At 35.1% G+C, this 15173-nt stretch overlaps 1 protein-coding gene across 3 annotated transcripts in view; it reads right to left on the minus strand.

Annotated features, from left to right (window-relative positions):
- Nucleotides 1–15173, minus strand: part of LOC149806748 (nuclear factor 1 A-type-like) — a 148033-nt gene that overhangs the window by 95155 nt on the left and 37705 nt on the right. For all 3 annotated transcript variants that reach the window (XM_089957156.1, XM_089957162.1, XM_089957147.1), the window contains exon 4: nucleotides 3603–3659. In XM_089957156.1, coding sequence (XP_089813282.1) covers nucleotides 3603–3659 — 57 coding nt within the window. The remainder of the gene's footprint in view (nucleotides 1–3602; nucleotides 3660–15173) is intronic.

Below are 15173 nucleotides of genomic sequence, written 5' to 3' on the forward strand. Positions count from 1 at the left end.
TGTAGTCATAGCAGTCATGCTTTTTGTATGACTGGTACCATTTTCATTTTGAACTAGGTACAGTAACAAGTTTACTGGTGAAAACCCCATGTTGACATGGCCATCCATAGAGATAATATTTTGAAGATGAAAACCATGATGGTCATGTTTTATCATTTTAATTTAGGACCAACTAGATACCATAAGAACAATTCTTATTAAAAACCCCATGTCAAAGTGACCTTCCATTTAAGAGGTGTGGTGACAAGAGTTTCAATGGTGGCCATAATGGACATCAGATTGGTACCATTTTAATTGAGGACCTTTTGGCCATCATAAGAAGTCATCTGGTGAAAACCACATTTTGATTTGACTCATGATTTTATAGTAACAATCTGTATACTTTCAAGATGATTGCCATGGTGGCCATAATGAATATCAGATTGGCACTTACAATGCACTCATTTAATAAAACTATTTCTAAGCTGTCCATTGTGGCAACTAAACTGGAGGTCAGATCAGCACCATTTTCATTTACAGCCAACTATACATTATATTAAGTTTTTCCATAAAAACTCATGTTGGTATGACCATAAATTCAGAAGAAAAAAAGTTGAAAAAAGATTTTTAAAATGGGTGCTGTGTTGCCTATATTGGATGTGCAAGCAATGCCATTTTTATTTTGGACCCAGCAGATATTACAAGTCTTGTGGTGAAAACCCCTTGTTGATATTGCCATCTATTTTGGAGATGTGGCAATAACAGGATATTTAAGATGGCCCTTGTGGTGCCCATACTGAACATCAAGTAGGCACCATTTTTACATGTATTTCAGACCAACTAGACATGATGAGAAATCTTTTCATGAAAATCCCATGTCAACTGACTTTCCATTCAGAAGGAGTAGTGATAAAAAAAAAATTTCATGATGGCTGCAATGCTGGTCGTAGTGGACATCAGATCAGCACCATTTTCACTCCCAGACCAACTAAACACTGTAAGTAGCCTTTATGTGAAAATGCCATACCATGCTGATATGATGATCCATACAGGAGTAGTAGCAACAAGATAAGATGGTCACTGTGGGAGCCATATTGGACCAAGCAGACCATGGGATGAATTTGTATAAAGTATCATGGCAATTGTCCAATATGTTTGGATGGAGTAGCACCTGCAAATTTGTGCTAATGGATGGAAGGACAACAGAGCATCCCATAAGATCATTTGATCTATTAAGAGTAGAGCTACAATAAAATGTCCCAAATATATGTAGAATTATTAATTATATTTTTCAAGCACAATGCGATAGACACAGGTCAATCCTATTTTGCTTGTGATACCGAAAGATAAATTTGCGCTGATGATCACATATTAGCATCACATGATTATTCATAACCTACAAATGCAAGTATTGTCCAGTTTCATAAAAATTATGGACTGTTTTATGACTCCCTAGCATACATGAGCTTTATTAATAATTAATAATAAACTACTATCTACATTATACACCAAAATTTGCAGTAATTCTGGAAAAAAATATCTTGTCATGTCAGGTTTAAGAGGCATCTGCAGTAGAATCTTCCCATTTGTGACTAAAATTATTGAAATGCAAGTGCAACACAAACTAGATAACAAAATGCAATAAGATTATGGTTGTAGTTGCTACTGAACTGTGAGGAATGCAAACAAAACAGAAACAAACTGAAGTCCTAGGAATATAAATAAACAATGTCATTCTTAGTTTTATGCATCAATGGTCATTCACAAGCCATTACTTCCAACTAGCAACCCCCACTCTATCACCACTGTTCTGGTGGCCAGCCTAATCAATCTGTCAAAAAGTCGCTAGGATATCCTTTGTAAATAACCAAAATTTTGCAGAACCAAATAAGAGGGTTGGTGAGTTTATCCTTAAGCATAGGTTTATCAGATATATAACAGATGAGGGTGTGTGGGGTGGGGGTAGTAATGTTAGGTGGCTGTGCCTATTGGGTGCATACCAACATGCTCTGAACTTGTCACCCCTGCAGCTGATTGTTAGAACAAAGCACTCTTTGTGGCTATAGTCCATATAGTAAATCACAATACTAAGTGTGTGTGTATGTGTGTGATTTGGATTTTTAATGTAGCTTTAACAATTTTTCAGTCATATCCCTACAATGTCTGCAGTGTGGCAGTTTATGTGATGTCTAGCACTGCAGCAACATGATGCAGACATGTAGCATCCTGTCCCACCCAGTCACATTATCCTGACACCAGGCCTACCAGTCCAAACAATAACGTCGTAATGTTGGGCACCATGGATTCAGCTGCTAGTACCACTTTTTATAAGTCTGTGGTGTGACTTGGCCGGGGATTGAACCAGCAACCTCCCATATCCGAGGTGGATGCCCTAACCACTTAGGCCACCAAAGCAGTCACACAATATTTAGCATCATAAAAATGTAAAGAATTTTCATGTTGATCATACTAACTACATATAATTTTAATGAATTGTCAATACATATATTTGTGCGGTAGAGCCTAAATATCTGCTAACATTAAGGGACACTCAAATAAAATATAACAAAAAAATCTACATATCACTGTTTAGGTAGTCATTGGCAATAATTTCATATATCCCTTGACATCATAAAGCTTTAGCAGTCAAAGAATTAACTTGAAAATTAATTAGCTCACTGATCACTGAATTCATGAAAATTTTATGTTCACTAACATCTGATGGTTTACAGTATTTGTTTCAACATCATGAAATCCTTAGGTATGCAACATATGTATCAAACTGGATTTTAAATATGAAACTTGGTCAAATCAACCTAAATCTACAAACAGTCTTCCATATGAGTTGAGCCATAACACCATCTTGTGGTTAATATGAAAAAGAAACTGCATCCAAATGGCTGAGATATCAGTATGGGCTTAAGATGTTTCAAACAGACAAATTATGATGTCTATTTATTTAACAATGGGTGCATTGCAAACGGCCCAGTTAACTATAATTAGATCCATAAGACTTTGAGAGAGGAACTTGTGTTGGTGAAATAAAATCAGAAGACTGGAGATTCATGGGGCTATAACTTCTCAAGATGATGACACTGAATGATGGAAATCCAAATTATTCAAGGTCTCATCAAAATAAAGCTGCACACCTCACGCAGCTGAGATCAAGTAATCCTTTGTCAGTAATGCTAAGAAACCAAAGTCAGAAGGATTGGGAATCAGTAGCCATAACTCTTCTAAATGAAACAAAACCCATAAAATGTACATATGCATGTAGGTCTTGGAGACAATTTACACACCCTGTTGTATCAGAATATGCTGAATTATTCTTGACCTATGCTGGTTACAAGAATCTGCTATAATGGAGAATAACAGTTTTAAAAAGGGCAATAACTCTATCTAAACGGGACCTGAAAAGACAAAACCTTTAAATGGCACAATTAGAGGTAATAGGTAATTCACCAACCACATCACATCCAGTTGTATGTAAGAGTCACACAGCCATGGTGGTTACACAAGAAAATAAATGGAAATGGATGGAAAGACAAACTAATGAACCGATTGGTGGACAGAAAAGGTAATGCTATAGGGCTCCCACATCTCGATTCCATGTCCTAATTTACCTTTAATATCCTGGTCAACATTCGCTAACTCTGGATAGTCGGATCTTGGGTCTGGAACTGGAAAAGAAGAGGAACAATGTTTCATAAATTTCTTACACCATGGGTAATAACATCAAATTCTTGTATAGTACCCACACCCCAACCCCTTTATAATGTTACTCACTGGAGCCATACAAGTGACCCACATGAAGAAGCCTTATACCTGGGATGTACTAACAACAGGCCATGTCCTGTTAGTGCATTACACAACAAAAATAAACTATTTAATTATGATGTGAAATCACATTATATAGGTTCCCATGAATCAAGAGCTCAAATCAAATTACTAATGACAAAAGTTGACCAAAAGGGATCTCAGATCTAACTCGTAATATACAAGGCAGCAGTATACAGAATGGCTTTATACTAAGGAACCATTGCAATATTTTGAAACATTGGCGATGTTTTCAAGCGAGTGCAACAAAAAGTGCAGCTGATGATCTCACGTGTATGCATAAAAGATGTTCTTTTATTATTAGTTAGGAGTCAGGGTCTGTTCTACAACTTAACATTTTTATTGGGGTTGAGAACAAATTACCCCCTCTATCTGAAACAAGAGTCCCTCAAAAAGGATCAAATGTACTACAGTCTGAAAACATTGTAATTAAAGACAAGACCATTTCTTCTTTTCAAATGTTGAATACTATCTCTGGTATTCTTGAGTAATATGATGTTAAAATTATACTGGTTGTAAGAGTGGTGCCATTTTCATTTAGGATAAACTAAACACCATTAGATGACTTCTGGTGAAAAACCCCACGCCAATGTGACCATCTATACAGAAGAATTAGTGACAAGATTTTCAAAGTCTTATGGTGGAAACCCCATGTCGATATGACTTTTCATTAAAAAAAAAGTAGCAATAAAAAAAATTTCAATATAGCTTTTGTGACAATTACAATTGTTGCATGAAAAGCACCATTTCCATTTAGGACCATTTAGACTTTGGGATGAATGCATGTGTAAAGTTTCATGGCAATCTCCCAAGTAGTTCAGGAGGAATTATGATAACAAACTTGTGCTTACAGAGAGATGGACAGAGAGACAACAGGCCATGCCACAAGCTTTTTGGTAGAGAGCTTTCTGAAATGTAAAAGGGCTTTTATAAAGAATTTCAAAAGTTAGATCTTGACAATATAATGTGAGATTTACACATATTTGATTAATTTTTCATGTGAATCAGTTAAAATGCTATGTTCATGGTATACAAATCTGGGTTGTTTAAAAACAGGTATGTGGCATGACTGCGTTCTTTTTTTCTACAGCATTATCCTGCTGTTTCCTCAAAATTACCACTCAAAGAAATCTACTGTACTACATTTTCCCTAAACAGGAACCCCACAAACATATACCATATATGTATCATATATTCTCGTTTATAAGTCGAGTCAAATTGCAAAGAACAAAGATCCTGATCTGCCATAGCATAATATGACTGCAGACCACTGTCTGTGTTCTTTGTTTTATTGATTACTCCTTACAAACTGCACAGACCCAGATCTGCCATTGCATAATGCGCAAGCAGATCTGGATCTGTGCAGTTTGTACTTGGGCTTAAAAGCAAGTACATATGGTAAGTTGTTTTGCAATCAAAAGTTAACATAATAACTGAGAAATATATAAATGTTATCCAGAAAATATAAATGTACATGTAACTTAGTCACTGTTCTTAAATACAGTAACAGTAAGCAGCAGCTATTATCTACAACACAATTACATGCAACAAAAAACTACTATAACCTTGTGCTAAACAAAATGGCCATTTTGGGATATTGATGAATTAGTCATGCCATATGATTTTAAATAGTCACTAATATACCATACCATTTACCTAATCAATTCTATAAGTATAAAGTCAGCAAGAATAGTCTGAATAAACTTTTTACAGGTATACATGTGTAAATAAACCTTTTGCAGGTATACATGTTGAATAAGCATTTTTCAATGCATACACATCAGATAATCAACAAAAAAAAACTGCAACAAAAACTGCAATCCGAATTAAATGAACCTTGCATTTGACGGAATTTTTTTCTATATATCTGAAACATTTAGTTACATTTTGAGGTTGATTTAATGTGCTAATTAACAAGCAGATTTCCACAGTACTAATATTTCATGTTCATGCAAGGAAGTACTAAAAGAGACGAGTTTGTGAAAGATCTTTTTTATGACAGCATCAGTAAAATGCTGTAATGGACATTATCAGGTAAATGATTTTAAGCACGAAACAATGAACAATAAGCTGGCCATGACTTACATATCAAGAATCTGGCCACGACCTACACGTCAAGCCCTAAGAAGCTAGTCATAACCTACATGTCAAGTCCCAAGAATCTGGCCATGACCTACATACAGAGTCCCGAGAATCTGGCCATGACCTACATGTCAAGCCCTAAGAAGCTAGTCATAACCTAGATGTCAAGTCCCAAGGATCTGACCTTAATGTCAAGGACCAAGAATTTGGCCATGACCTACACTTAGTCCCAAGAATCTGGCCATGACCTATATACAGAGTCCCGAGAATCTGGCCATGACCTACATGTCAAGCCCTAAGAAGCTAGTCATAACCTACATGTCAAGTCCCAAGGATCTGACCTTAATGTCAAGGACCAAGAATCTGGCCATGACCTACATATAGTCCCAAGAATATGGCCATGACCTACATACAGAGTCCCGAGAATCTGGCCATGATCAACATGTCAAGAATCTGGCCATGACCTAAACAGAGTCCCATGAATCTGACCATGACCTGTATGTTCAGCCCCAAGCTGTCCATGACCTACATGTAGAGCCCCAAGAAGCTGGCCATGACTGTCATGTACAGCCCCAAGAAGCTGGCTATGACCTACATGTTCAGCCCCAAGAAGCTGTCGTCATGTTCAGCTCCAAGAAGCTGGCCATGACTGTCATGATCAGGCCCCAAAGAAGCTTGCCATGATCATCATGCCGAGCCAATAATAAGCTGGCAATGACCGTCATGTTCAGGCCCAAGAAGCTAGCAATGACTGTCATTATCAGGCCCCAAAGAAGCTTGCCATGACCATCATGTCAAGCCAAAAATATGCTGGCCATTACCATCATGTTCAGCCTCAAGAAACTGGCCATTACCATCATGTTTAACCTCAAGAAGCTGGCTATGACCATCACGTCGAGCCAAAAATAAGCTGGCCATGACCATCATGTTCAGCCTCAAGAAGCTGGCCATTACCATCATGTTCAGCCTCAAGAAACTGACCATGACCAACATGTTCAGCCTCAAGAAGATCGCCATGACCATCATGTTGAGCCAAAAATATGCTGGCCATTACCATCATGTTCAGCCTCAAGAAGCTGGCCATGACCTAATGTTGAGCCAAAAATAAGCTGACTATGACATACATGTCAAGCCCCAGCTTTTGGTAAACTGGTGTTGTACATCAAGCTGTATCCAAAAACCAAATAACACGTCTTTGTGGCCAACTGTACTTGAGAAACTGATCACATACAAATTTTAACATCAATGGTTATCTTGGATGTGGACACATATAGACTGACGGATATATGGTATGATATTGTATCCATATACAATTGTACTGTCATGCTTACAGATGCGAAAGTAATTGCAACACTGATGTTCTGATAAAGCAGGCTCAACAAGAATCAGATAAAAAAATAAAGATTCAAGGTGAACACAAGTAAATCAAAGGAAGCAAACACTGATAATTGCATCAGTAACACAATCTCTTTATACACGGTTCCAGGTTCAATGCCCATTTCAACACTGATTTGGAATTAGGGTTGCCTGTCCAAGTTTCTAAAGGGAATCTGGTTTTCTCTACCAATAACACAAGCTGATGACAAAATCCAAGTGACTGAAAAACTTGTATGAGATGAAAAAAACTTAAATGATGAAAGTGAAATTTATGAAGCATAAACTTCTATACAAATGTACAGCATAGAAACAGAAAGACCTACTGGGACATGATTGTAGGTTTTTGAAAACTACAAGTTCCAATGTATCAGAAAGACATAATGGACAGAAATGATCTGATGAACAAAACCTGAGGAACACATCAACAAGGCTAATCAAAACCAACATGTCTGAGACAGAGATCTTCTACAATACCACCTAACTGTTATTATGTTTGGTAAATAACCAAATAGGTTTCCCAACTTTTCAATATGCCATGAGGTGGACTAACATTTGGTAAGTCTGGTTGTGTAAATACTTTATACTTTCTGACTGATTTTCCCTAATTGGTGAAATCTCAGGTGTTTCATACTTGACTTAATTAGTCTTGCATACAGACAGAAAACAACAGTCATAATAGTTACTCTCTGACCCATTCCTATACAGAATTATATTGCATTATGTGATAATAAATTCACTAAGGGCATATTATGCAACTGTAATGAATTACATACTGCAAGCCTCTCCCACCCACCCAACCTTTACCAGTGAAATGGACAAAAAATGTATAGATAAAGATGAAAACTGACATAAACTTGTACAATAAATAAAGTAACCAACAGGCTGAATTACAGCGCCTAGCAGAATACACCAAATGTGTGTATTTAATTCTACATTTGTGCAAAATGTAGACCTGAAAAAACATTTCAATCTCTTAATATGAACACTTACGAGATTTATCTTCATGCCTATTCCATATTAAATATAAAATCTGCACATAGTGTATATATTTGCATGTGTAAATTAATATACATATGCTGTAAAACATTTGCAGTTAATTCTGATGTAATTCAAGAAAGGTCTACAAATTAGTTATTTTCAGGTATAACTGATTTTTTAAGCTTACAAAATTATTATTATTATTATTATTATTTTTATTATTATAATAATACTGTATCATTACCTTAATATCTTCTGAATTCTGTTCAATATATTTAACAGAGCAATGACTCATGTTCATTAACATGCCACCCACCCACACATACTTGCTAGATACCAATTTAATTTATATGCTTAACACCAATTATAATGAAGAAATAACATTCAATCTGTGCTACTGTGCATCTTTTCACATCATCACTGGTGCCATGTGCTGTGCTTCACACACAGCTCATGCATATGCATGCACGTGCATCTCACTGCTCACCAATGCTATGTATTATTATATTAATTTGTTTAAAACTTATGCATAATCATTATTTGAAAACTTAGAGGTATAATTTGCCCTGCAACTTCTTAATTTACAAGTATCCTATGGGGAAAAATTACTTTTAATTTATGCCAATTTAATTTTAAATATAACCACAGGAATGCATCTATGGCATAAATCAAGCATCAGCTGTATTTCTGCAATTCTTTCTATACTCTTTTCTCATTACATGAAGATACAATTTATGCTCAGATTCAAACATACATAAAGGCTACCATATATACATGCTTATCAATCAAACTGCAAATAATATACATGTAGTCTCAGAATTGCCATCACATAATGCTCCAGCAAAAATGGTCTCTGTTGTTTAATTTACTAACAGAACTGCAAATACTGAAGTCTGCTGGCACTTCATTGTGATGGTAAATATGAGTATATGCATTTTACAATTTGGATGCGACTTGTAACTGAGTATATACAGTAGTTCACCTAAATTATACCTGAAGGCTTTTTCAATAATTTATTAATACCAGTGAAAACTAAGACAAGAAATATAATTACAAACACCTGACAGAAATCAGGCAACAGGTAACGTAAAATTATCCAGACAACTAGCATTTGTGCTTTCCTCTATCGTCCCTCTTGGCGTACACAGTTAAGTCTGATTCTATTTCAAAAGCCACATATCCATGTATTACGAAAAGTGTCTATCTAAATTTACTTACACGTATGCAGTAACCATCAGTTATACAGGAGATAGGATCAAATATTTTTTTTTTTACTTAAACAGTTTCCCAGATGGCTAATTGCAAGGAAGCATGGAATCTCAGCTTATTTAATTCAATAGCCACAGAAAGGTACTTTTTATGAAACTGTTTCCTTTAAAATAGCTTTCCACTTTCCGTACTCTTTTGTTTTGAAAATTATAGCAATGAGATCAAGTTCACTGGGCTACTTGAATTCAACATCTGTAGACCACACCCAGCACTGATCTGCTAGCCCCCAGACTCCAGGCATAGGAATTGCTTGACCCTGAGCAGATGTACATGTTCTGTTGCACAGTACACAAACAAACTAGTATTTTGTTTGCTTTTTCTTTGGTAAAAATTCTTTCTTGATAGCAAACAGAAATGAGGTGAAGATCCATTGATATGTTTGCATACCCTAGCACCATTCTTGCATGTTAATTTCCCAGAATTGCACATTTACACAAGTCAACCACTTATACAATTTACAAAGTGTCAGTAAAATCTTCCATACACAATGAAACCTGCATCAGCAGATACTTCTATATAAAAGACACCTACTCATAAAAAAACTTTATAAACATTTTATTTCTTTGTTTTCCCATCAAATTTCATATTAATGAATGTATATAAGTGAAAATTGTCTATGGACTAAACTATTAAGTAAGTGTGACATATTAGGTTTAAATATGGTCTAACAGAATTAATGACAATCTTCTACCAGAAATTCAATTTTGTTCCTTTTCCCTTTTGGGAAAAACTATTCAGAAATTTGCAAAATAAAGACAACCTTATGAAAATGATAAAACCTTATCACAAATCTTCACAACTACTGGCCAAGTCTACCAAATCCCAAACAATCTTTCCAGATATTTAATAAAGACTTCAATAACAGATGACTTCTCAAAATACCCATTTCTCCAGCAATTTTTCAAAAATTTACCTAAATAAGTTAATCATTACTGTACATCTACACCAGCCACTAAGTTAGCCTACAAAGGTTGCAAATCCTTTAAGCAGTTTGGAATGAGAAATAAATCTAACAACAAGCTTCTATCTACAACAAGCTAATTAAATTGAGATCTACTGACCGTAAAGTTACATATTCAAGATGTAGTTCTAAGGGGCACCAATAACAAGGCTAAGTTTGGTTAACTCTTTGAGTCACCAATCAAATTACAACATTCATTCTTCTGAAAGTGAAAAATATCCCTCAGAACGTATTGCTTTATCTGATAGACTACTGAAAATAAATGAGCTGGGAATGCCAAAGGTCACTAAAACCAGACCTTTGAGTACCTGTCAGATCTTTATGTAGGGGATATGAGTTTAAGATTGCTATCTAAAACATCTCAAAATAACTCAATTTTCAACAATTTTTCATACAAATTCCTCAAAAGGGGGAAAGACGGATCATTAAAATGCACCAATCACACATTTACCATCATATGTTTTAACAAGATAGCAAAATATCTGAATGTTGAGGCTACAATCATAACATTTTTTTAAAAATATGCCAAGGAGTCAAAAGGTTGCAAAAGTAACTCTTAGTGTTAAAATGATTCATCCATTAATGTGTTTAAGAAGCATCAACAAATTACTTTTCTTTACAACTAAAACCAAATTCAAACTTTCTGACCCCAAGATCAAAGGGGATGAAGCATGCTGTACAGTGAATTATCCTAAATTCATACTGATTCATCATAAAAAATAAGAGTCCCAGAGAGGAAGTAACACTCAGGCAGAAATTCATAAAAAGACCGTTTTTTCTTCATAACTGCTAAGTGCTAAACTTGTCTTTGTAAATATCTTGATGAAGGAGACTTTTAATTCAATATATACAGCAATTCACTTGTACATACAGTAGAACATTGTCACCACAATGACCTTTTTGAAAATCTTTATTGCTACTCTCTCTGAATGACAGGCATATGAACATGACGTTTTCACTAAATAACTTCTTAAGACATCTTGCTGGTCATAAATGAAAATGGTACATCCAATATATCCACCACTGCAGCTTATTAAAAAATATTGTTTTCATTAAGGCCATGGTCATTACCATATTGGATATATAAGTGCCATTATGTTAATTTAAGATTAAGCAGACACATATCGTTTAGTGAAAAGCCGATGTTGATATGACCATCCATTTCTGAGGAGCAGCAATAACAAGATTATTGTACAAGATAGCTGTTGTGATTGCCATATTAAATGTACAAATGGCACCATTTTCATTGGAGACAAAGTACACATCTAAAGAAGTCTGTTGGTAAGAACCACACATTAATATGACTTTCCATTTAGGTACAGTAGCACTAAGACTTTCAAGATGGCTGCTGTGGTGGCCATATTGGACATCAGAGCAGCAACATTTTCATTTAGGATGAGCATGATAAAAATTCTTTTAGTGAAAACAAAATGTTGATTTAACTATCAATTCTGGAGGAGTAATAATAAAAGAATGTCAAAATGGCCACTATGGTGGCCTTACTGGAAGTCAAAGTGGTAGTCTTTTCATTTAGGACCAAATGGACCTAGGATGAATGCATGTATAAAGTTTAACGGCAATTGTCCAAGTAGTTTAGGAGGAGTAGCAATAACAAACTAGAGGACGGACACATGACAGAGAATCAACAGCAGGTGCCTTGTAATATACACACACAATAGAACATGGTTTCTTTAAGTACGTCAGCATAGCCTTCAACGAGGCACAGTCCTTTTCGCAATGTAATTATAATGATAAATAAGAATTGTTAAATATTCATATTGGCTTCATGCCTGTCTATTGAAGTCAAAAGATTACCAGGCTGACCAGAATATGAAAAGGGGGATCATCCTGGGAGAAAATGAGGTGCATCACAGGGATGCATTACATGCAGAAACAACACATCCTTTGAGAATTTCACATGTATTTGACCCAGAAACTCAGGGTCCTAGACAACGCTGATGTAGCAAATAAAAAAGTTCAAACCAAAACTTTAACACAAATTTTCTTTGTTACCTTGACAGAAGGTTGATCAAGCATTCATAGAATGAACTGTCTTACGGTTAGTTTATAATGATTCATGCCAAGAATGATGAGAATCTATCTCTGTATTTAGAAAACATCTGCAAATTAAAACACTTTAACTAAAATCTTAATACAAACTTTTTATGACTGTGGCCTTGATCCCAAAATAAAAATGGTGAACAAGCCTGGTATAGAATGAATTGTAATATCTTCAAAATGAATATGATGAGAATATATCAAGTGGTTCAAGAAATTTATACCAATGAAAAATTAATCAAAACCATTAAAAAAAGTTAATGCCAGCACCAGAAAAGGGACTGAAATCTCTTGCTTCCCACTAGCATGCATCCAACAATAAAATCCTCCAAGCAATAAGGGAGGAGAAAGGTAACAAGCTTCTTCCTAAAATCCCTATTTCTCAAAAACACACCCTTTTTAAACATTTCCAAGATTACCCATAACTAAAGCAGAGGAAAATGGTATCCAGAAAATCTGAATACAGGAACAGTGACTAGAAGCTACCACTGACAGACAGATGGAAGGATGCATAGGGCAATGACAATATCCACTTTCTTCACTAAATGTGTGGGGATACAAATATTTTTAAATATGGCATGATGCACAAGCTCCGTCATGTATATATCAATATATAATTTGTCTGATTTGATGAACTAATGAAAATATTCGCTTTATTTTCGTAAAGGGTGTCTCACCTTTTTCAGAGTTAATTCGAAGTTATGAAGCTTCAAAAAAAATGTTGACATGTGCTGATGCCACATTTTCTCCCAAAAAAATCCTACAATAAATGATCCTGACAACCCATACAGATGCAATTTTTTCTTACTTGTGAGCAAAGTATAAAGATGGCAAATTTTTTAATCCAATAATGCCTGTAATTAACTTTTTCCAAGCTAAATTATGGTCATAGATAAACTACCTACCAGTGTATGTCTTTTCCAACACAGCATCCAATTACCATCACGAACTGGGATAAATATTCAATAAACAATAAAAGCATAATGAAGTATTTTTGTTTGCCATATTTTGCTACACCAGACCAACCAGTAATAAGAAATACTGCGGCCTGCAAAAATTCATTTTATCTATATCCATATCAAATCCTGGGGATTGATCTTTGCCATGGGTGCCTGATCAACTCTGCAAACAGATGCACCATGATACGTTTTTAACAGGAACTCATACTTAAAGAATCTGAGATCAACAAAATAACAAAGAAAAACAAGTTTACCTAAACTGTTTGTCTTTTATCATAAATCAGGCATAAAATAGCTATACTGAGCTAGCCATTTTAAAAATTGTCATTATTGGAGAATAGTCTGTGAGTCTAAAAACAGTTTTTATTAGACTTATGACCATCTCTCTCTGGTAAATCAATGTCACAAGAGTTCCACTATGAAAGTACAATGGAGAAGCAATGCCAAATTGATATGCAGACTGTATGTAAGCAACCAGACACTATGTTATTTTAGACTCGTATTGTTACACCACAAGAATATATCATAGATCTCTCTGGATTATAGGAGATTAGTTTTGAATCCACAAAAGCATTCAGAAATAACTTTTGGTCAATACTGAAATTAATGTAAGGGCAAACATAACAGCTATAATCAACTGTTTTATAATGTAATTTCCTCCCATCACCTCTGTAATTCTACTGACAGACAAAAACTGATCTCATTCAATCACACCATCAGCATCTGAGAAGATTTTGATAGTACACTAAAAATTACAGTGTATTTAACAGAGCACGATAGGGTAGGATTCACATCATGCACAGAAAGTGTGTGCTTTCATTATAATGCTGCCTAAAAGAGCCACTGCGGATGCCACTTCATTGTAAGGCTGTGTTACGACATAAGTGGTAAGACTGCCTTATAGTCATGCAGATGATATATATAATTTTACTACCACTTAATGAAATGAAATACCGTATTATTCACTTATAAGTGGAGACAAACTGCAAACAACAAAAATCCTGATCTACCACAGCATAATGCATCTGCAGATCAGGGTCTATGTTGTTTGTTCTACTGATTACTCTTAACAAACTACACAAGGATATTTTCATTGCAGATGGCATGGCATTATAAGAGGGGGACAAATGTATCTATCATATTTTCAATGAGTCTTTTTGTTTGAAGCTGACAAAGGCAAAAATCTTCTCAGATGATTTTTCTTTCTTTAACATCTTTACACTGTAGTTTAGTTAATAAACTTTGTATGTTTGCCCCACATCTTGCCATCTTTTCAAGATCTTAAAATCTAAGCAAAAACAGTTTACCCCACATCATGCCATCTTTTCAATATCTTAAAATCTTACAAAAACAGTCTGCCACACATCATGCCATCTTTTCAAGATCTTAAAATCACAGTAAACTCCAATAACATGTAACTAAAAATTACTTTTTACCTCAAACAGGTTAAAGGTATGACTTAATACACAAATTTACTAGACAGCTAGATGAAGAAGCATTATAAGCAAAAGGAATGGCAGTACTAAAAAGATGAACAACTTTGGTTTTGCAAACCTATTAACTTTCACTGCATCTCTACGCAAAATACACTGAAATGTGTCTTAGAAAATTGTACCTATACTTAAAACCAAACTCTGTTGTTTGATGTAATGTATTTCTAGTTACCACTTCAT

This window comes from Sinohyriopsis cumingii, chromosome 1 (genome assembly GCF_028554795.1).
Source record: "Sinohyriopsis cumingii isolate HCF-2022 chromosome 1, ASM2855479v2, whole genome shotgun sequence".
NCBI classification, from domain to species: Eukaryota; Metazoa; Mollusca; class Bivalvia; order Unionida; family Unionidae; genus Sinohyriopsis; species Sinohyriopsis cumingii.